At 42.8% G+C, this 25921-nt stretch overlaps 1 protein-coding gene across 1 annotated transcript in view; it reads left to right on the plus strand.

Moving 5' to 3' along the window:
- Nucleotides 1-25921, plus strand: part of THSD4 (thrombospondin type 1 domain containing 4) — a 593806-nt gene that overhangs the window by 51151 nt on the left and 516734 nt on the right. The window contains exon 4 of the mRNA XM_075006841.1: nucleotides 12215-12647. Coding sequence (XP_074862942.1) covers nucleotides 12215-12647 — 433 coding nt within the window. The remainder of the gene's footprint in view (nucleotides 1-12214; nucleotides 12648-25921) is intronic.

The following is a 25921-nucleotide window of genomic DNA, read 5'->3' on the forward strand; positions in this document are numbered from 1 at the left end:
TTCCCAATATGTTATCTCTTAAATAGTAACTGGAAAATAGTTCACCTTTCCATTTTTATATATGTTCTAGTTCATTTGTATTTTGCCAAATAAACTCAAATATAGATTAACTCACAATATTATGCAATTAATAGCCCAAGAGGAGGTGAGTGACCTGATTCACAGACCACGGGAGACCGAATGTAGCATTTGGTCTTTACTGAGCCAATTGTATTGCCATCATGATGATAATTTTGTATTATGTCCTACATATGAGCTATCCTTAAGTACATGTCTATATTGCAGTAAAACACCCCATCTGACCTCTGCCAACTGAGGAGGGAGTCTGAGGCTGGTATTGCAAGGCAATAAAATCACATAGCAGTGTATGTGATACTGTTTAATGATGTGCAGTTTGGGGAATACTGGCATTGTTGCATGTCCAAAAATGGGCTATCTCTTTGTCCAGCAACATCCTTTGTCCGGCAGGGATGCTCCTGAGCTAGAGAATCAGGCAGGAGGGCAATCAGCTGGCAGCCCCGCAAAGGGGCAGTGAGGCAGGGTTGGAGCTAGCATCCCTGGCAATCCCCTGCAAGAGACTGGGGCCAGAGTGCCAGTTTGTTCTGGCAGCCCTGGGTGGGACACTGGGGCTGGAGCAGCGGCTCGCTCTGTCAGCCCACTGTGGGAGACAGGGGCTGGAGTGCTGGCGTTCCCAGGAGCCCCAAAGGGCTGGAATGCTGTCTGTGGTGGTGAGCCACAGCCGGAGGGAGCGAGGGGGCTTGGCCAGGGACAGGGGCAATAATCTTCCCTGGTCCAGCAAAATCCCTCATTCAGAGCCACTGAGGTACAACCTGTACAAATGTTTTGTTTTCCTCCTGGGTCTCATTTCCAAGATGTGATAAATGAAAACTAATTCCAGCTTTAGAATGTGATGCTGTTTGGACCTGAACTTGACTCCAGGAGTATTTTTTCTTAGTTTTTTTTTGTTGTTCTTGAACTGGGTTTTAGACATAGTTCTTAAAACACAATGGCCATTTCTACACATGCTGTTAGCCCAAAACAGATTAAACTAAATGAGGTTAACATGCTTTCCAGAAGATGGGCTGGTCTGCAAGTTCTATCTCCCTTCTGCATCTGTCAATGGTAAATGTGTAGGTTTAATAACACATTGAGATAAAACAGAAATAATATTTATTAAACTATATTACAAGATAACACTAAGAATAGGACTCCCAACTATGTACGTAAATGTTATTAGATGGCTTGGATGTTAGCCCAAACAGTCAAAACTTAAAAGAAATCACCACAGATCAATAGAAGGGATAATACCATATCTGAATATGGAACAGTTTGTAAATCACTGCAGAGAGGTTTCAGGCAGCTAGCAGAAATGGTCAGGTGTGTAGATCTTCTCTTCCCTTCTTCTGTCTGCTATTCTTGGCCCGCCATCCTGAGTGCAGAATGCCTGGAAAGAATGCATGGAGGTGTATATGGTATAGATCTGTAACTCAAAGTAAAATAAAACAGCTCAGCTGACCTATGAAGCTGATCAGTGGCTACACTGCTGCTATTGAGCTATCAGCTGGCTCGAATTCCCTGACTCTCCCCGCCAAGCCAGCCTACGAGGCTTAACAGCTACACACTGTGCCCTAGCTGCTGGTTTCTGGCAAGGGGCCTTAGAGAATTCTCCTCAGTGAGCTGCTAGGCTGAGGACAAGCGAGAGAGAGAGAGAGAGAGAGAGAGAGAGAGGGGCCCTGAGGGGCAAGCGCCTCCCCTTTATATACTCTCTGGTTGCTAGGCAGATTTCTACTGGTTCCTGCCTTAACTTGGCACCAAAACTTCCTGCCTCTTCCAAGGGAAAGAAGAGGGAGTCACATCCCTTTCAAAATGGAGGCCAACTTGGAATCCATCTTGAATAAGAAACTAAAATTTCAACCTAACAATGCCACTTTTGGAGAAGTGCTAATAAACAGCCTGAACTTATGCTAATGAGGTGCAGATGTAAATTCCTGGTGCCTCATTAGCATAAGGTAACATAAATTGGAGTCTGGAAGATGCTCTTCTGGTGACTCAATGATCTGCGAATTCAAATGGTATTTAAAGTTTAAGCAAACTATAATGTCGGTCATTTACGCTCTCAGGTGCGCTGACTAGGTTTGTCTGAATACTCCTGTTGGGCAATTCGTATTGCAGGAAGGCTATTGCCAGATTTAAATGGAACACATAGATAATTCCTCTACTTGAGACAACACACTGATAAGGAATGCTTGACGGCGATTGTCTAGCAAGAAACACTTGATGATGCCACTTGTCTGTAAGCATGTTTTCTCTTTAACAGCAATTTGTCTTTTGATGACAAATGTGTTCAGTGGCGCTTTTTTCCCTGCTCAGATGTACATATTAAATGTATTCTCAACCTGATTGTGAGGGGCACTGAACTCTTGTCCTTGCAAAAGATTCTTCTGCATGGGCAAGATTTTGCTTCCCAGAGCTTGACACAAACAGTAACAGGATAATCGGCTCTTACAACAACTCAGCAGTTGGCCTGCTGATAAATAAGTAGAATATACATGTTTTAGAGTCTTAAGCAAGAAGTACCTATTTTTCTGGGTCTTTTATTATGCATTTCTGATGGTTGAACTGGTGTTTGGTGTCTGCATCTATCCAAAACACTGCAGAAAATTATTTTGTTAATATGAAGTGCTTCTTAGAGGCAGTTAAATAAATTAGGCGTAGGCTACACTAGTAAGTTGTACTGGCATAACTGTGTTACTGAAGTGTGTTTAAAAAAACAAATGAACCCCTTCGTAGCTAAACTAATAAAAGCCCTAGTGTAAATGCAATTATCAGGAAAAAATCCTGTTGCTAGTGTAGCTTATTCTATTCAAGGATCTCTCTTGTTGCTATGATCTACCTCACTACTGGTAGAATAGCTATATAGTGTTATCTGCAGATTCTTTTAAGTGTAGAAAGAGCTTAACTTTCACCCTTGATATACTAGTGGTTAGGGCACTGACATGGGATGAGAGACCCTGCCCAGGTTCAGGACCTTGCTTGTCTATCTTGTGTGATCTGGAGTGAAAAACTTCTGCTAAATCAAGTACAACAGGAACTTTTCCTGGGGTTTCCTACGTCCTAGAATGCTGGCTTTCCCATCAGACTTCAGAGTGCAAATGTCCTGTCTCTCTCTATTTCTTTTCCCTCTCCTGCCCAATGCAGAACAAAAACAAATTCTGAAGCTTCCAAATTTGCCTCTGAGAGGAATGATCATCCTCTGGATAGATCTCTCTTACTTGAGCTCAGCAATGGACTGCACACATTTTACAGGAAAACATTGACAAAAGTCAGTTATGACTAGTAAACTAAAATTGTGTTTGTTCTCGGAGTGCTCAACCACTGTTTTGATCCAGGTAAGGGTGGGAGTGCCTTTGAGGAAATTCAGATTGGAGATAAACTGATAACTAAGCCTGCTCTGAGATGTAAAAAAGCATGTGTAAAATTCAGCCTTCTTTTCCGTAAGTTAGAAATACCATTGTATGGGTTCTGTAAGGGAAGGAGCTGAATTAAAATAAGAGGATGCTGATGCAAACTTCCTCTGCCCTCTCCTTATTGCTTGAGTTTTCACATTTGCCAAAAAAGTTTGAGCTTTCAGATGCATGTTATTTATATGGGGTTTTTGCTTCTGTTTTATTTTAACTTTCAGTTGCATGGTTAAATTTACCACAAGAAGCTTTGTTCACTTGTTTTGAACAAAGCAGCCCTGACCAGGGAAAAGATCATCCTTGACTTTTAATACCAGTGGTGCACTCCTTATATCTACTTGCGTTCAATCTTGCAATCAATCTCATGCTTTGCATTCCAGCTTTTAGTTTTAATACCTACACAAATCCTCTTGTACACAAAAGCTGTTCTGTACAGAGTGTAGCAAGCCATTTTACCAGAAGAGGCTTACAATATGTACTTCAAAGACGGAAATATAACTTTGAATGCCTGTGTTATTGGGCATTATGGGAATTTTCTATAGAAACATTAATTCCCCTGTTATATGCATCAATATACTTAGTGGGATTGGGTGGCATGTCTCTGAGTTGGTTCATGATCTTCTGTCAGTACAGCTTGGCATGGCAAGTAATCCTCACTTCAGAAATGTTGGACTGGACCCTGTGTTTATGAAGATGTTATACTCATTATCAAGTGACCACCAAGAAACATCTTCCATTGCTGCACTGGGCATTGTGGAAACAGAATCTGGCCCCTTGCTGGAAGAGCTATGGTAAAACTTAGACTAATGCATCAAGTCAGGCTAGGTTTGGGTTGTTCGTTTGCCTGTGAACATCTGTCTGAGAAGCTGAAAGGTCAGTGGATCTGCACTGATGCACACAGCCATAACTGTTATTACAAGTCATCCCCTCTTTCCCAGCTCCAAAGGTGATGCTTCTTAATACTGCTATCTTCTGAGGGAGTGGTGGTCTTTTATACATGTGAGCTGCTTCTGCAAGCTAGTGCTCTCTTCTTTCAGATTTTCTGGGTACAACAGTCTCACTAATTATACAGATTTTGAATACAAAAAATAATGAATCACTGTAATACTTAACAGAAGAAGGTGAGAATAGTTACCCCATTTACCGTGTTTTCACTCACATAGAAACTATGGCGCAGAGAGGTAAAGAGACTTACCCAAGGTCCTGGTGCACATCGGTGACACTGCTGAAACAAGAAAGCAGCATCCTGACTCTCACTCCTCCTGTGATAGTCACATAGTCTCTTTATTTCAAAATAACAAGAAGTCTTGTGGCACCTTCTAGATTAACAGATATTATGGAGCATAAGCTTTCATGGGCAAAGACCTGCTTCATCAGGCGCATGAGTAGGGAGTGGTTTCAGAGGGGTATTTAAAGAGTGGGGTCCCAGTAAGAGGGAGGGCCAAAGCTGACAAGGTCTACTCAGCAAAATATCTGTTAGTCTATAAGGTGCCACAAGACTTCTTGTTGTTCTCGAAGCTACAGACTAACCCAGCTGCCTCTCTGATACTTGTTTCAGAATAGTTTTCCATGTATCTGTTGCATCTGGATCACTATGCTGAAGCCATAAAAAACTCCCCACATATTTAGTAGGGACACTGTTGATTCAATAGGGGATCCTGACCCCTGGTGTCACTCGGATATTGAGGGTTAATAGCATGGGATCAGGCCCTCTATTAGGCATTGTTGACAAGAATACAAAAACAAATACTCAACATGTAAGAGTCATTTCAGCTGAGTTGTATGTCTGGTTTTACACAAGTTAAATACATCCTATTATAATGCACGATAAGAGTCCCCAGTGAAATTACAAATCCAGATATCAAAGCATCTTGGAGAACAAAATAATTGACATAGGTAAAGTATCATGCATCTCAAGAATGAAACTACCAATGTGTAATGAACAGTGAGGGGTATTGTCTGCCCTGTGAAGTGAGTGCTATGTTTGTAGAAGTCCACTGAAATTAGAAATATCTGACCTACTTTGCAGGTTTCATTTCTAGCATTAGCTCTGTGTGTGTGCATGTGTGTCATTAGAAAACAGAATCACAGCTATGGCATAAGAGATGAATGTCTTCCTCAGCTGATAGGAACAGAGCAAATCTGTAATTAGTAAAGATGAACAATACCCTTAGGTACAGGCTTGTATCAATATCATTGCCACTTACTGAAGTGCATTTCAGACCCAGACCTACTATTGCACCTGCTGTATAACTTAAGTACACTGGAAGACTGGGCACTCTGGATTGACATTTGAGCAATTGAAATATTAGGTGTGTCCGGGGTGATTGAAGTGTACTCCTACAGGTTTTTGAATGTTACCATTCCTGACATCTGATTTGTGTCCATTTATTCTTTTACGGGGAGACTGTCCAATTTGACCAATGTATATGGCAGAGGAGCATTGCTGCCACATGGTGGCTAGGAAGCCTGGGAGATATCCTGTAAGGGTCAGGAGCAGCTCCTGGCTGGTGGGCATGTCTGGCTGGCTGGCCACCTTCTTGTCATTGTTGCTTCCTTCTGACTGATGCTGGGCTAGACTTGGTGATGATGGCAGGGGAGGTGACAGCCCCCTTCCCAGGATGGCATCAAGCTACTCATAATAGTGGCAGGTGTGTGATGTCACCCCAGAGAATCCACTCTGCTCCCTGGCCTCATGGTAGGCCTGCAGCTCTTTGATCTTTAGCTGGCACTGCTCAAGGGTCCTGTCATGCCTCTTGTCATCTAGGTTGGTGGTGATCGGGCTGTAGACCTCTGCATTGCTCTTCTTGGTGTGGAGATCCTGGAGGTTGGTGGTCTCCCCACCAGACCTAAGTGTGGTTCATGATCTCCACCTCAGTCCAGGCTGGGGCTCTCCTGTGACTGCTGTGGGAACTTCAGGAATGCTGGCAGCTGTCTGGGGATCAGAGGGTGTCCTGGGGTTACTCATGCTGGCCTTGGGTGGTGGAGTCCCACATGGAGCCCTCGTGGCTGGCCACATGTTCCGAGTCCTTCTCTTCCTGGCTTTATGTAGCCCCTCAGGAGGAGGGGAGCGGTACAGATGCCTGGTGCGGCCAGAGTGGTCAGGATTGTAGTTGTGAAGTAACAACAATGGCCTATGCATACAAGGGCTGTTTTGAAATAAGCATAATACCTTAGGAAAGCAGGAGTACCAGTTTTGAAATAAGCAGCCTATTATTTCCAAATAATGGACATGGTATTATTCTCCACTTGTTATTTTGAAATAAGGGGCCTTATTTTGAAATAGTGTAGACCAGGCCTGAGACAGGATCTACGGGCAGGAGAGTGTAGGAGACAGGTCATGGCAGGAGGGGTCCGCTGAACTGCAGCTAGAGAAGGCTGAGCAAGCTTACATGGCTGTGTGAGTCTGAGGAGAAACCAATGAGCTGCGAGGAAAGAAACCTGGACACTCGGAGGGTTTTATTCAAGTCCAAAGAACTTTCCAGCGAGGTGAGGGCAGTGTTGCCAGGCATCTGGTTTTTGACTGGAACACTCTATCGCAAGGGACTCTGGTGGCTCCCATTGGCCCTGTTGACTAGGCCACTAAAAGTCTGGTCAGTGGTGTGGTGGGGGTCCTGGGACAAGGCAAGCTGCTTACCTGCCTGGGTCTGCGCAGCTCCTGCAAGCAGCAGGCTGGACCCTGTGGTCCCCAGGCATGAGGGGTGGGGATTCTGTGTGCTCCCTCAACCAGTGGAAGCTGCATGGGCAGTGTTTGTGGGAGTGAGCACAGTGCAAACAGCCTCCTTGTGCCTGAGGACTTCAGTGACCTGGTGACCACTTCTAGGAGCCATTGTAAATACTGCTAGGACCTTAAACCTGTCCTGTACCCAAGCCCCAGTCCTAGCCCAGAATCTCTTCCTGCACCCAAACTCCCTCCTGAAGCCTGTGGCCCCCACACCCCAACCCCGTATCTCAACCCCCCTCCTGCATCCTGAACCTATCATCTTTGGCTGCACCCCTAAGCCTACAATCCCAGACAAAGCCCTCACCCTCTCCACTCCCCAGCTCCCTATCCTAGCCTGGAGCTCCCTTGAACCCATAATCCTTGGTGCTAGCCCAGAGCCCTCACCCCCTCCCATATTCCAATTCTCTACCCCAGCCTTGTGAGAATGAGTGATGTTGGCAGAGAGCAGGGGTGGGGATGGGAGGATGGAGGTCGTGCTGGTGGATGTGGCAGGGGTGTTGATTTTTGTGCAATTAGAAAGTTGGCAACCCTAGGTGAGGAACCTGAGGCAGGGAAATATATGTAGGTTTATAACTTTATATAAATCGGTATATTTCTCACACTCCCTAAGTGAAGAGCTGTGGTGTTTACGAATCTTGTGTGAAGCCTGTGTGTGCTGGCTTTCAAGCCCTCCTAGAGTTCAGCTGGAAACCAGAAGGCTCACACGTGGTAGCATTTGGGGGAGAGTGCAAGTGCCACTTGAGAAGAATGGGGAAAAACTGCACTTGTTTCAAGTTCTGTGCAATTTGACTAGAGTCCTGCAGCCCGAGGGTGGTCTTATAATGTTGTCTGCATCTGGAGTGAGCACCTACTGGACAACTGCACGGGACAGTAGCCAGCACTGCAAGTTGGGTTCAGAGTTTAGATCCCCTCACAGAAGTCTGGAAAGTGTGCTGTAGCGAGTGCTTTGACTAGACCTGTGACATCTCCATCTCTAGGGGCTGGACCCAATGACCTCCTGAGGTCTCTTCCAGCCCTAGGATTCTATAACCTCTTATGTTTGGGGGAGCTATTGGTAAAGGCCAGTGCTCTGAAATCTAACTTCCAGTGGTTCCCTGCCAACTGTGTACTGTACTCACTGCCTCTGGTGACAGAATGCCTTAACTCAGGGGTCCACAACCTGCAGCTCTTTAAGGACTTCTTTGTGGCTCCTGATGCTATAATTGCAAAGTGAAAAAAACGAACAAAAAAACGCACCCTCCTGATTATTTTCAGTAAACGGTGAACGTCCTGCAGTAAACAGGTATCGTATTGCAAATCACTGTCTGTCTGCTGTTTTTTAAAATAGGGGTTACAAACAGCATGGATTGGCATTATTTATTAAGGACTGCCTCATATTCACATGCACTGTGGCTCTCGAATTTCTGAGTTTTTTTACTAAATTTAAAAAAAAAAAAAAAGGCTCTTCTTGCTCTTTTGGTTGCCGACCCCTCCCTTTCTCCCATCATAATGGAAGTGAATGGCACCCTTGATTGCAGTCTGCCCAGAAAGGGTAATGGAGAAGTAGTCATCTATTTTCTTCCAAATAACTGGGAGCAGGGAGCACTCCAAAGCAGGCTGTGGTAAGGGACAGAGGCATGTAGGTTATTGGGCCTTGGAGTGTTGACAGGAACAAGGGATAATCTCTGTGATTGGGCTATCCTGTTGACAGGTCAAATTGCAAAGCGAGCCATCGAGGCGTAGCCTACTTCAACCTCCTTCAAGCAGTTTTGGGACTGGGGGGAGTGGGGACCAATTTTAAGGGCTTAAGTGAAGTCATAGAGCTCTTATTAGGTAAATCAAGCCTGTTTTTTTTTTAATGGACATAGATATTCTCTCCTTTGGTCTTGCATGACACCATAAATTATATCTGATGTTCCCCAAGGAATATAAAAAGCTAATTGCTTCCAAGTTATTTTTTACAAGCATCTTAACTGCATCTCTTAATGCAACAACAAACTACATTCCTAACTTGTAAGGATGCTGCCAAGAGTGAATGAGTGAATGCTTTTAGGCAAAACAAACAATGCTGTGTGGTTTCATTTCAAACAATAACCATTAAAATGAGGCCATGAACAAGGAGAAAGATGTTAATAATTAGAAGTAGCATGTTAAGCTTTTATTTCAGAATAAATGTGGTGTGTCCTGCCACGAGAGAGACGAGCCTTTTTTCTATAAGGGCAACGTAATCCTCTGGCTGCAGATCCCATGTAGAATATCCAGCCCGAGACCTGGACCCTGAGAACCTCAATCCAGCTCTGAACTGCTTAGACAGGCCTGCCAAGAACAACTCTGGGCCTCAGGGCCGCACAGTCAACAGGGCCCCACCACATGCACAAGCCACTTCTGCATGGACTGAGTCCACCAGACGTTTGGGTTGTGCAGCCCCTGCACTGGCTGGTGCCCAGTAATCTATCAGCTGTGCTGGGCCCATTCTTGTAGCACAGCCATGGCTTTCACAGGCCCACCCAGGCCTAATCAAGCAAATCTGAAGACCCTTGCCTTGCTCCTTCCCTGAGGCATTGCCCTTGTCCTGTCCTTTGCCAGAGGACCCCACCTCATTCAGTCTATCCTTCTTCTGTCCATTCCTAGCTCTCCCCACGCTCTCATTCACTTGCAACAGCCTGGGATTGGGGGGATGAGTTTGGTTGTGGGTGGAGGCTCAGGGCTGGGACAGGGGGTTTGGGTGTAGGAGGAGACACTTACCTCTGGCAGCTCCCAAAGTGACTGGCACATGCTTCTGGCAGTGGCTCCTAAGCAGGGTGTGTGGTGTGTGGGAGGGGATAAGGATCTCCATGCACTACTGCCTACAGGCATTGCCCCTGCAGCTTCCATTGGCCATAGTTCCCAGCTAGTGGGAGCTCCAGAATTGGTGCTCAGGGTTGGGGGAGTGCATGGAAACACCCCCACAAAGGCTGCAGGGATGTCTGGCCATTTCTGGGAGTGGAATGGGAAAAATCCCTGGCCAAGGAGCCTGCCTTCGTCTAGCTGTGCTGTGGGGGCCATGGGCCCCCAAGCCCTTTTAAACACACAGACCTATGGGCAATTGTTTCTGTCCCTCCTCCCACCCCCACCCTTCCACTTGGTGAGCCTGAGCTCAGCTCAGTGTCTGAATTACCAACACTTTGATTCAATTACAAAATTCAAAGTTCAGTTCAAGGCCATTTCTTTGTCCCCTCTCTTTTTCTTTCAATAAAGAAGAGGGGGCTGTGTTTTGGTGGTAGGGGGAGGACCATCACTTTACCAGAGTGCTAGAAAGGAGGTCATTCACCTTCATTTCTTTCTAGTGTAGAAGTAATGAGGAGAGCTGGTGGCAGCAGTCTCCATTAAGAAGTGAAGGGACCACTCTTAAAATTCCTACCAGGTAGACAGAAATAGTGAAGTTTTGTATACAATTTAGGGGCATGTAGGGAAAGTGACGGTGTTCATTATTATTTTTCATTAAAGCAAGCCCCTGGAATTTTTAGCTTTGTTAAAGCTGGTTGACACTTAAAAGGAGAGAATGAAGGCATAGATTTGATGGGCATGAAGGGTGGGAATAAGGTGGTTTTTTTTTTTGTTTTTTTTTTTAATCAGTGGCAGTGAGAAATGGGGATAAAATATTAAGTGCTTACAGGGAAGGTGGATCAAACCCTTGCTGCTTTCCCCAACAACTGAGCATTGCTTTGTAGGAAAGCTGTCTTGGTAACCTTCAGTTCCATTATTGGGTTATGAAAGGAGGATTTCTCGATAGACAGGATGGTTCCAACATGCTGTGTGCATAAAACCAATGGGCAAAAAGTTTTGGAGGTTCAGCTGGAATAAGGTCCACAATTTCAGATGCTTTGACCACTAAAATACCTGACTCTCTCCAGTCTGCAAAGTATTTTTGGAACTATCGTGTAACCAAGGGTACTGGTTTTTTTTTCCTTGTTTTGCTAAGAATGGGCGAGTGAAGAACTGTGTGAAAATGAGAAGTAGGGAAAAAAACTCTGCTGTAAACTTCTTTAATCATCAAAAAAGTTCAGATAAATTCAAATTTTGGACCAAAGGTTGCTTATATCTGGGCATGCTTTATCTGAACTTCTGAACTGGTTTATTCTTTCAAAATACATGCCTGTGCCCCCCTGATTTGTCATCTTAGTAATCACCTTTATTTCCACCCCCTCCCCCCCAAATAATACATATTATTTCAGTATGTTATGGTAGAGAAAGAAACCTTGCCTCAACAGTGACCATCAGCCTCAGAGCAGATTAACTCCTATAAACAACTGGAGTGCTGGCCACTTATCTGGCAGGATAAATCAACACTCTGGTTCACGCATCCTTGAGGCATGAAGATTGATTAAAAGCCCCACATGGCTACTAAAGCTAGAATGTAAAGTAAATTACTTCCAAGGTTTTTGTGTAACAAGTCTTAGGAAGAAATAAACACATGGCAAAATAAATCCAAAGAGAGTCTTTGACTAATGCCTGGCATCTGTAACTTCCAATTTTCTAGAAATTATATGTCAGAAATAGAACCTCTTTTTCATTGTAATCCTAATTGTATTAGGGCTCTCAAGCTATTAAAAGATTAATCATGAGCTTAATTGTGCCTTTAAACAATAGTAGAATGCCATTTATTCAAATATTTTGGCTGTTTTCTACATTTTCAAATTCTGGTTTCAATTACAACACAGAATAAATATAGTATATAGTGTTCCCTTTGTTTAGTTTTGATTCCAAAAGTTTGCATTACACATACTGTAGTGCAATCTCTTTATGGTGAAAATTAGTGTTACAAATGTAGAATTATATAAAAAAATTTCCTGCACTCAAAAACAAAACAATGTAAAACTTTAGAGCCTACAAGTCTACTCAGTTTTACTTTTGTATACATATTATTAGAAAATTGAGCCTTTTGGTTTACCTGTTTTTGGCTAGGTTGGCTGGAGATGAAGTTCATTTGGCTGTAGGTAAACTTCATACAAATATTTTAAAAGTTCATGCCTTAGCAGTCCAGTAACTGTTTTATTTTACCTTCTTTTAGAAACAGAAATCAAAGACCCATAAGCCCTGGAAAATACGGATATGGAAAAGTGCCATATATATTACCGCTGCAAACTGACACTGGGCAACTGCCTCAAAAAACACGTAGGCAGCGACAGTCAACAAGAAACCAAGCATATGAGCAGAATCAGGGGCTTGGGAACACACACAATCATCTATCTAACCCTTCAGTTCAACATGGGAATCTTTACCAAGAAGAACGTGGACCTCAGATGTTGGGGCCCTCGATTTATCAGCAGGCTTCGACCCATTCGCAGGCCTTTCCTGAATCTCAAAGTTTGTTTCAGGGGACTGACTCAACCCACCGTGGCTCTGTATCCCACCAGCCTTTCCAAGGTCAACCCCACACTCAAAGGACTGGGGCTATTGTGTGCATTGGAGCCTATAAACAATACAAACTCTGCAATACAAATGTAAGTCCATTTTTTTTCCCCTAAATTTTAAAGCTAGCTCCTTTGCTGTTCTGTATTTTGGTTCTTGCTGTGGCTCAAAAATCCCTTAGACATGGAATAAAATAATGCATGATATATTGATTTAAAAGAAATGTGGCTTTGGGGAATGTTCATAGTTGTTTGTGTAATGTATCATTTGTGTAGCAGCATCCGTTCTAGGCTTCTTAAATGGTTGTTAAACTTCATATACCTATAGCAGGTGTACGACTCCTGTGAAATGGGGAAACTGAGGCACAGACTTTACTTCCCAGACAGTAAAAAAGCAGAGAATAGACTGAAATTAGTAGACAGATTTTTAAACTTCCAGTCCCATAATCAAATCACAAGACCACATGGCCTTTTTGTGGCAGATATTCCTTGTAGCCACATCTGGGAATTGATATCTCTGAAACTAAGCTTTCTGATTTTTGCTGCCTGTTTTTAGGCTTTTTAGGAGTAAAAATCTATATAATTAAACTTTAAATACATTGTTCTTAAAGCTGCCTAAAAGTATTTGTCTTTTCTGCTGCTCAGTGTTCTGGGATGACCTCCCAAATTGTTGTATGAGACCTTTCAAGATCGGCTTTTCTGCTCCACAAATACTTTTCAAGATTGGAAGAGCCGTAATGTTCAGCTGTTTTTCTTGAAAATTTCTTAAATGTCTTCCTACAATGTTTGCTTTGTCCAGGTTTTATCGATGTTTAACCTAAAACAAGAGGCCTTCTGCTTTCTAGTCTCTAATGAATTAATATTGTTGATTTCAAGAGCCACGCTAGCTGGATATTAATAGTAGGGTTTTTTTGTTAACATGTTAGTGCTATTGTAGGGTGGTGTAACAGAGAATTGGGCTTTCCAGTGTATGTGCAAGACCTAATCTGCCATTACAGCCTTTGGGCTCTTTAAATGTCACAGTCACAGGGCACATGAATAGCAACAAGCACGTGACCTTAAGTAAGTCAGATGGAAAGCTTCCCATCTCTCAAGCAGACCAGCAGACAAGTTTCAATGATGTCTTACTGTATATTTCTCTGTCATTAGACAGGAAAGAGTTACTCATTGCAGAAAGCTGGGTAGTCCCTTCCCTAGTTGTGGCAGCCAGAGACCGCAGAAAGAGTGTTACCAAGTGTGTTTGTATTATTTTGAGCCTTTTTTTTTTTTTTTTTTTTGCCTTTTCTGTTTATTAATAAACTTGCATTGGGAGAAAAGCATGTGAAATGGAATTTGAGTGTTTGGGCTTCAAACTGTCTTGGCTAGTGAATCTGCCTTCTGATGCACGGGGAAGGAAGTAATTCCCCCCCCCCCCCCCAGTGTGGGCTTTCTACACTACCTACCTACTTCGAAGGGAGGATGGTAAGTAGGGTGTTGGGAGTTTATTAGTGAAGTGCTGCTGCTGCATATGCAGCACTTCATTAAGTAAATTCCTCCCTGTGGCAACTTCGAAGTTTTAAACGTTGAAGTGCCAGCTCGCGTCTAGCCATGGGTCATCCGCTGGTTGTCCGAAGTACCCAGGCTACTTCGAAGTCCTTTTACTCCTCAGGAGGAGTAGTGTAGACCGGAGTAAAGGGAATTCGAAGTACCCGGGTCGAGTTGTGGCTAGACACAAGCCGGCACTTCAAAGTTTGGTACTTTGAAGTTACCGTGGTGGGGAATTTGCTTAATGAAGTGCTGCATATGCAGCGCAGCCCTTCATTAATAAACTCCCAACACCCTATTTATCGCCCTCCCTTCGAAGTAGGGAGGTAGTGTAGAGACAGCCTCTCTCTGGTTGTTGAGGGCGAAAGCAGGTAAGCAAAATTTACCACTTTTCTGATGAAAATAGAGAGTTCAGTTCAGGTTAGTTTACATACTTCTTTGTTTTATCACTTACACCCTGATCCCAGTAGTTCAGTACTTCTGTTATGTGCCCTTTCTAAACCCTATGCTACATTCTGGTGTCCACTATTCTCATTTCTGTGGTCAGAAGCTCTGCTTCTAAATCCTTTCTAGTTGTGCTTTTCCTTGACCTAGGTCCTTGATTTCTCAGTCCTAAATCCTGCTTGCATCTTCATTCATTGCTTTTCCTCATTTTCTTTCAGCCCATCCCAGCCAAATCCAAATAGAAACACCATCATCCCTATGACTCCAAAGCATCAGCAGCAGCTTTTTTCAAGAGTGGTCCCATTACATGCTTCTCTGTGGAAACTTCCGTTTAGTTAACATTACACCCAGTGCACTCTTCCAGTCTGTCCCTTGGGTGGGAGTGTTCTGTGGCAAGCATGCACCATACGTTGGCCATTGTAAGGTTACTGGATACTTGAGGATTATTCTGTATGTATACAGCCCTACCAGACACACGTGAGACGGTCTCAGGCCAGAGAAGCTTAGTATCTAAACCAGGTTGACAAATGTGATTTAGTGTGTCACCATTCCCGTGTAAAACAGGGGTTGATGTCACTGAGAGGAGCAGAATTAGAATGGTCGGTAAAAGAAATGAGGTGTAAGGAGGGATCTGCAAGTGGAATTTGTGTGATGGATGTGAGACAGACTATTCCAAATATGAAAGAAGGACAAAGCTGGGAGACAGAACCAAGAGGAGGCTTCTATCTCTATTATTATTATAATGCCCACCAGATGCAAGGGGCTTTCCAAATGCAAAAGAAAAGCAATTTTCTGCTTAAATGGGTAACTCTCTCCTATGCTAGTAAGGGTAAAATTAGGGCAGAGATTAGGTTGGGGTGAAAATGTCTATAGAAAAGCCTTGAAAACAAGTATGAATATTTTCGTTTTAATCGAATTCAAGACAGCAAATGTTGTGACAAGAAGCAACAAAGGTGGGTGACATGGATTGAGAGGGATGAGAGAGAAGGTGGTTATAGCAGAAATATTTCAGATAGAGTTGAAGCTGAGGGCAGAGGGAGCTAAAGAGGAGGTGGCTGTAGCTAACAGGAGCAATCAAGGTATGGCTCCAACCTTCTAATAGTGGGGATGATAAAGAAAGGACATTTAGCAGAAACTTGGCAAGACATGGCATCCCAGGAGTGAGGTGAAGAGAAAGTTGTAAGCGTGGGCTTGGGAGATAGGGAGGACAGTGATGTCAGCACTGATGGAGGAGGAAGGGAGGTGTTAGCTCTGGTGCAGTTTGGGATGGTGGCTGGACATACAGTTCAGTGTGACCACTTAAATGGGTTTCAGTGTTCGTGAGGGTGCTAGTGTAAAGATGTATTCACATTAAATAGTTTTAGTCTTTGAAGCTACATTTAGGGATAGGGCAGGAAAAAACACCCCAGAAATGAGCATATTACCCATAATTTCCATGCACCTATAAATACAACTAAATTCTGAAGAAATGGCTGTGACAATTCCGTGATCTGTTTGCTGATAGAGAGTGCTGTTGGTGCAGATAGAATGTTAATGCTTTGAGGGTACACAGTCCTGCATTGTCATCGTGGTATTCAGATGATGAAGTTCCCACGAACCAAGTGGAAGCTGTAATTGCCATTCTGGGATCAGTTTCTCCCTAGGATGTGGTATTTCAAAGTTATAAACAGTAATTAAGTATGAACTGTCACAGGAATCAAGGCCCAGAGCAAAACAAGGCTGATAGTGTTTGTCCTTATTTACTTGTTCTTCCTGTCTCTGCACTTTCATATGTGGACTTTGGTTTTTTTTATCATCAGTTATATGCTCCAGAGCTGCTGTTGGCATCTAGAGAACACTAGCTTTTCTTTTCTTTTTCATTTTTCTTGTATTTTCCAAGCTGTAAATATAATTTATCAAGGGGAAAATATTCTATTAACTGGTACCCCAGTGTTTGGTTTCTCCTAAGGGTAGTGAATTAATTACAAATGAACTCAATGTGCCTTGGTCTGTTAGGTCATTTCCTAATGGTTGTACGTTTAATATGCTTTCATTTATAGCTGAACTCATTTTACATGACTGACAGCTCGGTTCATAAAAAGTTAAGCTTATGCATTTTGGTTAGAGAGGCTGGGAAGAGCTAGTATTGGTTTAAGTGTTTTGCTGGTCAGTATATCCATTTTCTCCATGTACAAACGACTCAGTCTCTTCAGCACTTGCAGTCGTGCATTTCATATGCTTTCCTCAGAATATGCAGCTTTGTATCTCTTTATGAGGAAGGAAATGTCAGTCCCTTTCCTAGACGGGCTCAAGTCTATATGCATGCAGTATTGGCTAAAGTGACACACAGCCATTGAGATCACCTGAATTGGTTAGCATTCATGCCTGCCAGATGGGGAGCTCAAGGACTGACCGCAAAAATGCAACTGTATGAACTTGTGGGAGAGGGTAGAGTTTGAAGGCTTGCTTTTTTTCCACCGCTAGAACTTGGTGAATGATTGACATTCAAGAATTTACTTGATCTTTTGGGGGTCAGTGGATTTTCTTAATCGTTTCTCATTTGTTCCCTCTTTATAAATATATGGTCAGGAAAAAAACTATGTATATTCAATCTGAAGTTTGCTGATGGAAAATGTGCAAGTAATCCTTTTGATTTTTTGACATTTGAGTGGTGTTGGGTTGTAGGTCCATGATGTCCATCATGTGGGATTAATCGTGCCCCAAGGACATTGGCCCACAACATTCAGAGCCCCTCCCCTCAGTTGGCTACTGTCTTACTGGTGAGGCCCTCACTGCCATGGTCACTCTGCAGTATAACTGTGTCTCCTAGCAGCCCCATCCCTTTCTTTTGTTATGGAAAACAATCCCATTCCAGGTGCATCCCATTCTCCTGACACATCCAAACCCTCTCGTAGCTTTTAAGTTAGGAAAGAGGAAGCTGCTTAGCAAATTTGGTGGCCCTAGCTTTTATCTTTTAGAAGGAGTTATTGAATAAATGGACTCACAGACACATGGACAGATGCACAAACTTTCTCAAATATATAATAGATTTCAGATTATCCTGGATAGTGGATCTGTAGAAAATTCTTTTCTGAGGCACACCAAACAGTTCTCCTTTTGCCACTGCATTCCCAAATGCATTGAGCCAGCCAGGAACTCATGCAGGTAGGGAGAGCAGAACATATGAGTAGAGACCTGCTGGGAGGGAAGCATGGTCTTATGTTTGAGGAGTTGGGATGGGGCTTGTGAGAGCTGGTCACAATTTTAAGCAATGCCACAGACTTCTGATGTTCCTTTCGGCAAACCAATCAATCTGATTGTAGCTCATTTGTCGCATCTTTGAAATGATATTCGCTACTAGAGGTTGAACCTCTCTGGTCCGGGACACTCTGTTCTGGCACCATCTGTTGTTCAGCAGGATGACGGATGTTGCTGATGAGAGAGCCTGAGCCAAGGAGGTTGCCAGCAGCGGGGGCTGTGAGCTGCTGGCTTCCAGCTAGGTGGCTCCCCTGCATCTGGGAGCACTGAGCCGCTGCCAACCTGGGACAGGGAGCACCAGTGGTTAGACTGGAACGATCTACTATCCAGCGACAGGGAGCCCCTGCGGCTGAGGGTGTGGAGCCAGCAGCAGAGCCCTACTAGCCCAGAGCAGGGAGATCCAGCAGCCAGAGTGTTGCCAGTCTGCAGTGGCCTCACCTCTGATGGTCTGTCAAACTCTCTCCTTTGGGACCATTCAGGACCCCAGGGTGCCAGACCAGGGAGGTCCGACCTATAGAATTTACTGAAAAAAATTTCAACAAGAATTTTCCATAAGAAAATGCTGATTTGGTTAAATGTTCAATGGGAAAATGTTGATTCTGTCAACATTTTGGGTGGAAATCAGGCAGGTTGGCTGCTGCCTTGTTTCCTGCCAGTCAGCTAGGTGATGTTGGGAAGTCTCCCTGGTCTGCCTGCCTTCCAGATTTCCTGTGTTCCCACCAGCGTGGGACATGGGGCTGCCAGACTCCTCAGGTGCCTGACTACCTTGCAACCTGATTGACTCCGTAGAATGGAAATTCTCCCCCACCCCGCCACCCTCCCCCCAAAAAACCCAAGAAACAAAAAAAAACAACCCCCAGCCCCCCCCCCAAAAAACACCCCACCACAAATTTGCATTTGTGACTTCTTATTCTAATTGATGGGGCAAAACATTTGTAAATGTAAAATTTTGTATGGAGAGGAATTCTGTTTCCTGTGTAACTGTTTGCTACCAACACAGAGATGATGTGAGGATATATTCATTAGTATTAGATCTTTCAGTGGTTCCCAACCTTTTCAGTAACCCGGCACACCTCAATGAGATGAACAATTACAAGTCATGCCCACTTTTTTCACTTGAATCAATTGCTCGTGAACTTCACGTTTATTACATTTACGATGGTTACAGTCTTACTAGAAAGGTTTGAGACTCCGTAGTGGATACAATAAGCTAAACAAGGATCAAATGCGTTAATGCTTCAAATCCACCAAAGAAATCGTCATCGCTGACAGGGCAAAAAAGAGGTGGACAAGTGGGTGCATGTGGTGCTAGAGATGTTGAATAACTGAGTAACAGCTGAAATTTTCTATGGTTACTTGTGGTATTGGGCGGAGAGGAGTCAGCTCCAGAAAGCAGGCTCCCGTCCCTGCCAGTCTGTTGCAGCTGGCATGTGGCATTTAAACTGTGTCCCAGCTCCAGCAGGCTCTCTCCCTTCTTGCCACAGCAGGGGAGAAAGTGGGAGGGAGGGTGGGATCTCCCCTAGCTACTTCAGGCAGGGAAAAAGCCAATCAGTTGCCTACTGGTGCAAATAGTCTCCTCTGGGGTTGGGATTTCCCTTTGCAGCTGCTCTGCCACAGAGTCACTGCAGGGGAAAAATGACCAACCTCATGCCAGCGAGGGCTCAGTCAGCCTTGAGCCCCGGCTGGTATGGGGTCATCAATTCTCCCACCCTGCCCCTCACATGGTGACACTGCAAAGAACTGCGGCGAGGGGAAATTGATAAAATTTCACAGACACTTTTACAGTTTTCACAGCATGACAGCGTCATGGCACACTGGTTGGAAATCACTGAGATACTCCAATACAGAGGTGAAGGAGGAGCACGTAAGTATGTTAGAGACAACTTTGTCAGTTTGGGTTATCTGTGTGCATTGCTTTTATTCATTATGAGCTTTGTGTGGCCTTTGTATTTGATGTAATAGCAAAATAAGGTTAAGATGACATTCCTTTTCCAATGAATTTAGCATTGACTCTAGTTTGGGAGTTTTGTTTTGACCAGTGTAGGAATGCATGTACATTTAACAGTTTGACATTTTGTAGCTTATTAAAAGTATATATGAGTTTACATTCCTTTGGGCTCTACTGTGGTTTCTTTGATTCTTTGAGGTTTCGGGTGGGATTTCTTAGAGTATCAGCTCACAAGCCATTAGCAGCAGAAGTAATGTGCCATTCTTTGCTATGGGAATACCAGTAGAACGTACTCCTGGCTGTACCTCAGTTGATCATTTGTTCCTTCCATAGAGACTACAGCATAACAAATAGGACCCTTCAACTGGAAGTACTGGGTGAAATTAATTGCTGCTGTAACTCTGTGGCTATACTGAGATTACTCCATGGATAAACTGGGCCCATTGTTTCAAATCTCTGCCATTTTCCATAGAACACAATGTCTTATGCAGGTCCCATTAGAGTTTGACTAAATAATAGGGACTTGGCTGGTGTAAAACACAGGGAGATATTTGCAGGGTTGTAGTTCAGGACCCTTCATTGTAATGTGTTTCCCCTAACCTGAACTTGTTCCATAGCAAGCAGTGAGCCATCCTGTAAAACCTGCTCCTGGTCAGTCAGTTATCACACTACACTGAAGCATCAAATATGGCTACACATGAAGAAAGGTCCAAGACTGTGGTTGTAACAGAGGTTCTGGTTTGACAGCTTTGCATTGGCTTATTTCCCCACCATGAAGGGGCCCATGAACTAATCACTAACATGGGCGTCGTGATTGAGACTACTAGGGTGTTTAAAATATAAATTAAAAATATGTCTACACAAGGTAAATTGCATGATTATTTATTAGTTTTATTGATACAGTGCCTAGGAGCTCCAGGCACTGCCTAGGATCCTATTGTGTTTAGGTACTGTGCAAATAGAGAACAAAATAATGGCCTCAACAGAGAAGACATTACAATCATATAGAATATGTATGCCTGCCTACAGTCCTTTGCAAATCTATGTTCTCCGGGCCAGAGAAGAGAATTGCAGGTTGAACCTCTGTAATCTGTCATGGCTTTAATTAGCGGGATGCCCACTTATCACTGGTGTGGCCCCATAATTTCCGTTTATAGCTTCCAGTCCTCGCTCTCAGTATTCTGTGCTGTTACTTAGCTCTAGTTTTTCCCTAAGGCTGTGTCTACACTTGTGTTCCTCTTTTGAAAGAGGTATGCAAATGAGGTAAAATGAAAATGCAGATCAGGTACAAATTTGTTTATTGGACACCTCATTTGCATATTCTTATTTTGAAATAGCTTCTTTTGAAAGAAGAAAGCCAGTGTAGACACTGCTCTTTCGAAAGTAAACCCCATCTTCAAAAGAATCCTTCTTCCTTTTTTTATGGGAAGAAGGATTCTTTCAAAGATGGGGTTTACTTTTGAAAGAACAGTGTCTACCCTGTTTTTTTTCTTTTGAAAGAAGCTATTTTGAAATAAAAATATGCAATTGTGTCAGATATGCAATTTTTACATCATTTGCATTTTCGATTTACCTCACTTTCATACCTCTTTCGAAAGAGGAATGCAAGTGTAGACACAGCCTAAATGTATTCTAAGAGCCCAGTAAGCAGTGGAAGTGTTGGTAATGTGCTGAACAATATTGACCTCCCATGGTCCAGCAAATTCTCTCTTTCAGCACTCGTCAGGTCTCCTGGGTGCTGGATGAAAGAAGTTCAACCTGTATTAGTAGAGGAACCGCTACTGTTTTAGCCAGGGCTTTCTGCACCCGAAAGGTGCAGAATGTTTTCATTCTCCTCAAAAGATATTTTAGGTATTGTGTAGTATATTTTGAAGTGCATGTGCATGCGCACAAACAAAAACCTATATGCTATCAACACCTTCCATTTTAATATAAAGGAGCAGACTGCAGATCAATAACTGAAGGATAAATTCAGATGTTATAAGTATCCCCAAACCATTATATATATTTATATTCACACGAACTTCAGAATTAAGGTTGCACTTAAATTTTACACATTATGGTAAGAAATTCTTAATTAATTAACATTAATTCTGTCCTGTACTGATGATATTATGCAGTAACACCATAATTTTCATTAAGACATAGGGCATGTTGTCTTACCTGAGATTTATAAAGAGACATTTTAAGTATTTTTCTTCTCAAGGGCTGTGTCTTCACTAGCCCCAAACTCCGAAATAGCCATGCAAATGGCCATTTTGAAGTTTACTAATGAAGCACTGAAATACATATTCAGCGCCTCATTAGAATGCTGGCAGCTGCGGCACTTCCTGTCTGCTGTTAGGAATAAGGGGATTTCGAAGTTGCCGGGGTCTTTTCAAAAAGGAGCCCCGTCTGGGCAAGCTGCATCAATTTTGAAGTGCCGTGGCTGCCGGAGTTCTAATGAGGTGCTGAATATGTATTTCAGCGCTTCATTAGTAAACTTCGAAATGGCCATTTGTGTGGCCATTTTGAAGTTTTGGGCTAGTGTAGACGTGGCCAAGGTGTTATGAATGGGATTGACGGTCCGTGTTTTGTACAGATGTAGCAAATGCCTGTGATTTGTGCTTACCATAAGTCCCTGTGGGTATATACCTTAGATGGGTGGTGTTATTATTACGACTGTTCCTATATGCTATGGGGGCAAAAATCAGGATTATGTTGTCAAATTGGCATGATCTTCCAGTTTTCCACTTAAAAGTATTTTTTTTGAAAGCCACTTCTGGAACATAAGAACGGCCATACTGGGTCAGACCAAAGGTCCATCTAGCCCAGTATCCTGTCTGCTGCCAGTAGCCAATGCCAGGTGCCCCAGAGGAGGTGAACTGAAGACCATGATCAAGTGATTTGTCTCCTGCCATCCATCTCCCGCCTTCAACAAAAGCTAGGCACCATACCTTATCCCGTGGTAATAGCCATCTATGGACCTAACCTCCAAACATTTATCGAGCTCTTTTTTTAAACTCTGTTAGAGTCCTGGCCTTCACAGCCTCCTCTGGCAAGGAGTTCCACAGGTTGACTGTGTGCTGTGTGAAGAAAAACTTCCTTTTATTAGTTTTGAACCTGCTACCCATTAATCTCATTTGGTGTCCTCTAGTTCTTATATTATGGGAACAAGTAAATAACTTTTTTGTATTCACTTTCTCCACACCATTCATGATTTTATATACCTCTATCATATCACCCCTCAGTCTCCTCTTTTCTAGACTGGAAAGTCCCAGTCTCTCTAGCCTCTCCTCATAGGGGACCCGTTCCAAACCCTTAATCATTTTAGTTGCCCATTTTTTAACCTTTTGTAACGCCAATATGTCTTTTTTGAGGTGAGGAGACCACATCTGCACGCAGTACTCAAGATGTGGGAGTATAATAGTTTTATATAGGGGAAGTAAGATATTCTTGGTCTTATTTTCTATCCCTTTTTTAATTATTCCTAACATCCTATTTGCTTTACTGACTGCCACTGCACACTGTGTGGATGTTTTCAGAGAACTATCCACTATAATTCCAAGATCCCTTTCCTGATATGTTGTAGCTAGATTTACCCCCATCATATTGTATGTATAATTGGGGTTATTTTTCCCAATGTGCATTTCCTTACACTTACCCACATTAAATTTCATTTGCCATTTTGCTGCCCAATCACTCAGTTTGCTGAGATCTTTTTGAAGTTCTTCACAGTCTGCTTTGGTTTTGACTATCCTGAACAGTTTGGTGTCATCTGCAGACTTTGCCACCTCACTGCTTACCCATTTCTCTAGATCATTGATGAATAAGTTGAACAAGATTGGTCCCAGGACTGACCCTTGGAACGCCACTAGTTACCCGCTTCCATTGTGAAAATTTACCATTTATTCCTACCCTTTGTGTTCTGTCTTTTAACCAGTTCCCAATCCATGAAAGGATCTTTCCTCCTATCCCATGACCACCTAATTTACATAAGAGTCTTTGGTGAGGGACCATGTCAAAGGTTTTCTGGAAATCTAAGTATACTATGTCTACTGGATTCCCCCTGTCTGCATGCTTGTTAACCCCTTCAATGAACTCTAGTAAGACACAACTTCCCTTTACACAAACCATGTTGACTTTTGCTCAACAAATCATGTTCTTCTACGTGTCTGACAATTTTATTCTTTACTATTGTTTCTGCAAATTTGCCCGGTACTGAAGTTAGACTTTCCGGTCTGTAATTGCTAGGGTCTCTTTTAGAACCATTTTTGAATATTGGTGTTATATTAGCTGTCTTCCAATCATTGGGTACCGACGCTGATTTAAAGGTTAGGTTACAAACCACCGTTAATAGTTCCACAATTTCACATTTAAGTTCTTTCAGAACCCTTGGGTGAATACCATCTGGTCCCAGAGACTTGTGACTGTTTAGCTTATCAATTAGTTCCACAACCTCCTCTAACGACTCTTCAATCTGGGACAGTTCCTCAGATTTGTCACCTATAAAGGATGGCTCAGATTTGGGAAACTCTCAAACATCCTCAACCGTGAAGACTGAAGCAAAGAAATCATTCAGTTTTTCCCCAATGGCATGATCTTCCTTGATTGCTCCTTTTATGTCTCTATCATCCAGGGGCCCCACTGCTTTTTTTAGCAAGCTTCCTGCTTCTAATGTACTTAAAAAACATTTTACTATTGTTTTTTGAATTTATGGCTAACTGTTCCTCAAAATCTTTTTTGGCTTTTCTTCTTACATTTAATTTGGCAGTGTGGATGTTCCTTTCTATTTTCATCACTAGGATTTGACTTCCACTTTTTAAAAGATGCCTTTTTATTTCTCACTGCCTCTTTTATGTGGTTGTTAAGCCATGGTGGCTGTTTTTAAGGTCTCTTACTGTGTTTTTTAATTTGGGGTATACATTTAAGTTGGGCCTCTAATATGGTGTCTTTGAAAAGTTTCCACGCAGCTTGCACGGATTTTACTCTAGTTACTCTACCTTGTAATTTCTGCTTAACTAACCTCCTCATTTTTGTGTAATTCCCCTTTTTGAAATTAAATACCAGAGTGTTGGACTGTTGTGGTGTTCTTCCCAACACAGGAGTATTAATAGTTGTTATGTTATGGTCACTATTTCCAAGCGGTCTTGTAATAGTTACCTCTTAGACCAGATCCTGTGTTCCACTCAGTACTAAATCAAGAATTGCCTCTCCCCTTGTGGGTTCCTGTACCAGCTGCTCCAAGAAGCAGCCATTTAAGGCATCAAGAAATTTTCTCTCTGAATCCCGTCCTGAGGTGACATGTACCCAGTCAATATGGGGATAATTGAAATCCCCTATTATTACTGAGTTTTTTATTTTGATAGCCTCTCTAATTGCAGCATCACTATCACTGTCCCGGTCAGGTGGTCAATAATATATCCCTAGTGCTATATTCCCATCAGAGGAAGGAATTGCTATCCGTAGTGAATCTGTGGAACATTTTGATTCATTTAGGATTTTTATTTCATTTGATTCTATATTATCTTTCACATATAGTACCACTCCGCCACCCGCTCGAAACCATTCTGTCCTTCCGATATATTTTATATCCCGGTATGATCGTGTCCCACTGATTGTCCTTATTCCACCAGGTTTCTGTGATGCCTGTTATGTCAATCTCCACCTTTGATATGAGGTACTCTAATTCACCCATCTTATTAGACAGACTTTTAGCATTTGTGTAAAAGCACTTTAAAAACTACCACTATTCATATGCCTGCCCTTCCCTGATGTAAAGGATTCTTTTATATGTGATTGTTTCTCATCTGATCTGGCCCATACTTTGTCATCTCCCATCTTCTCTTTCTGACTGAATTCTAGAGAATCTCTATTAATGGAGTCTCGCCTAACAACATTAGGTAGATCAAACAAATTTTCCATTTTAAAACTTGGTGAAATACAATAAAATCAGACACTTTTTCTGCAATAAACCTTCCCACCTATTAAAAGTCCATATGCTCTTTTCGATATTCATCCTCAGTTTTCCTTTCTTCTCTGTTTCACACCATTACTCCTTGGTACAGCCTCCTTAAACCAGCTAAAAGTTCCCTTGTCTCTTCTTGGAGTTTATATCTGGTAGTCAGTAACATTATCTTCACCTAATATTAGCCAATTTGTGCATGCACTTGTAGTTCCTTTAGGAGGGTGACCATCCATATTTTTTAAATGGGACTAATTGTCCTGTATTTGG

Source organism: Carettochelys insculpta, chromosome 12 (genome assembly GCF_033958435.1).
Source record: "Carettochelys insculpta isolate YL-2023 chromosome 12, ASM3395843v1, whole genome shotgun sequence".
NCBI classification, from domain to species: domain Eukaryota; kingdom Metazoa; phylum Chordata; order Testudines; family Carettochelyidae; genus Carettochelys; species Carettochelys insculpta.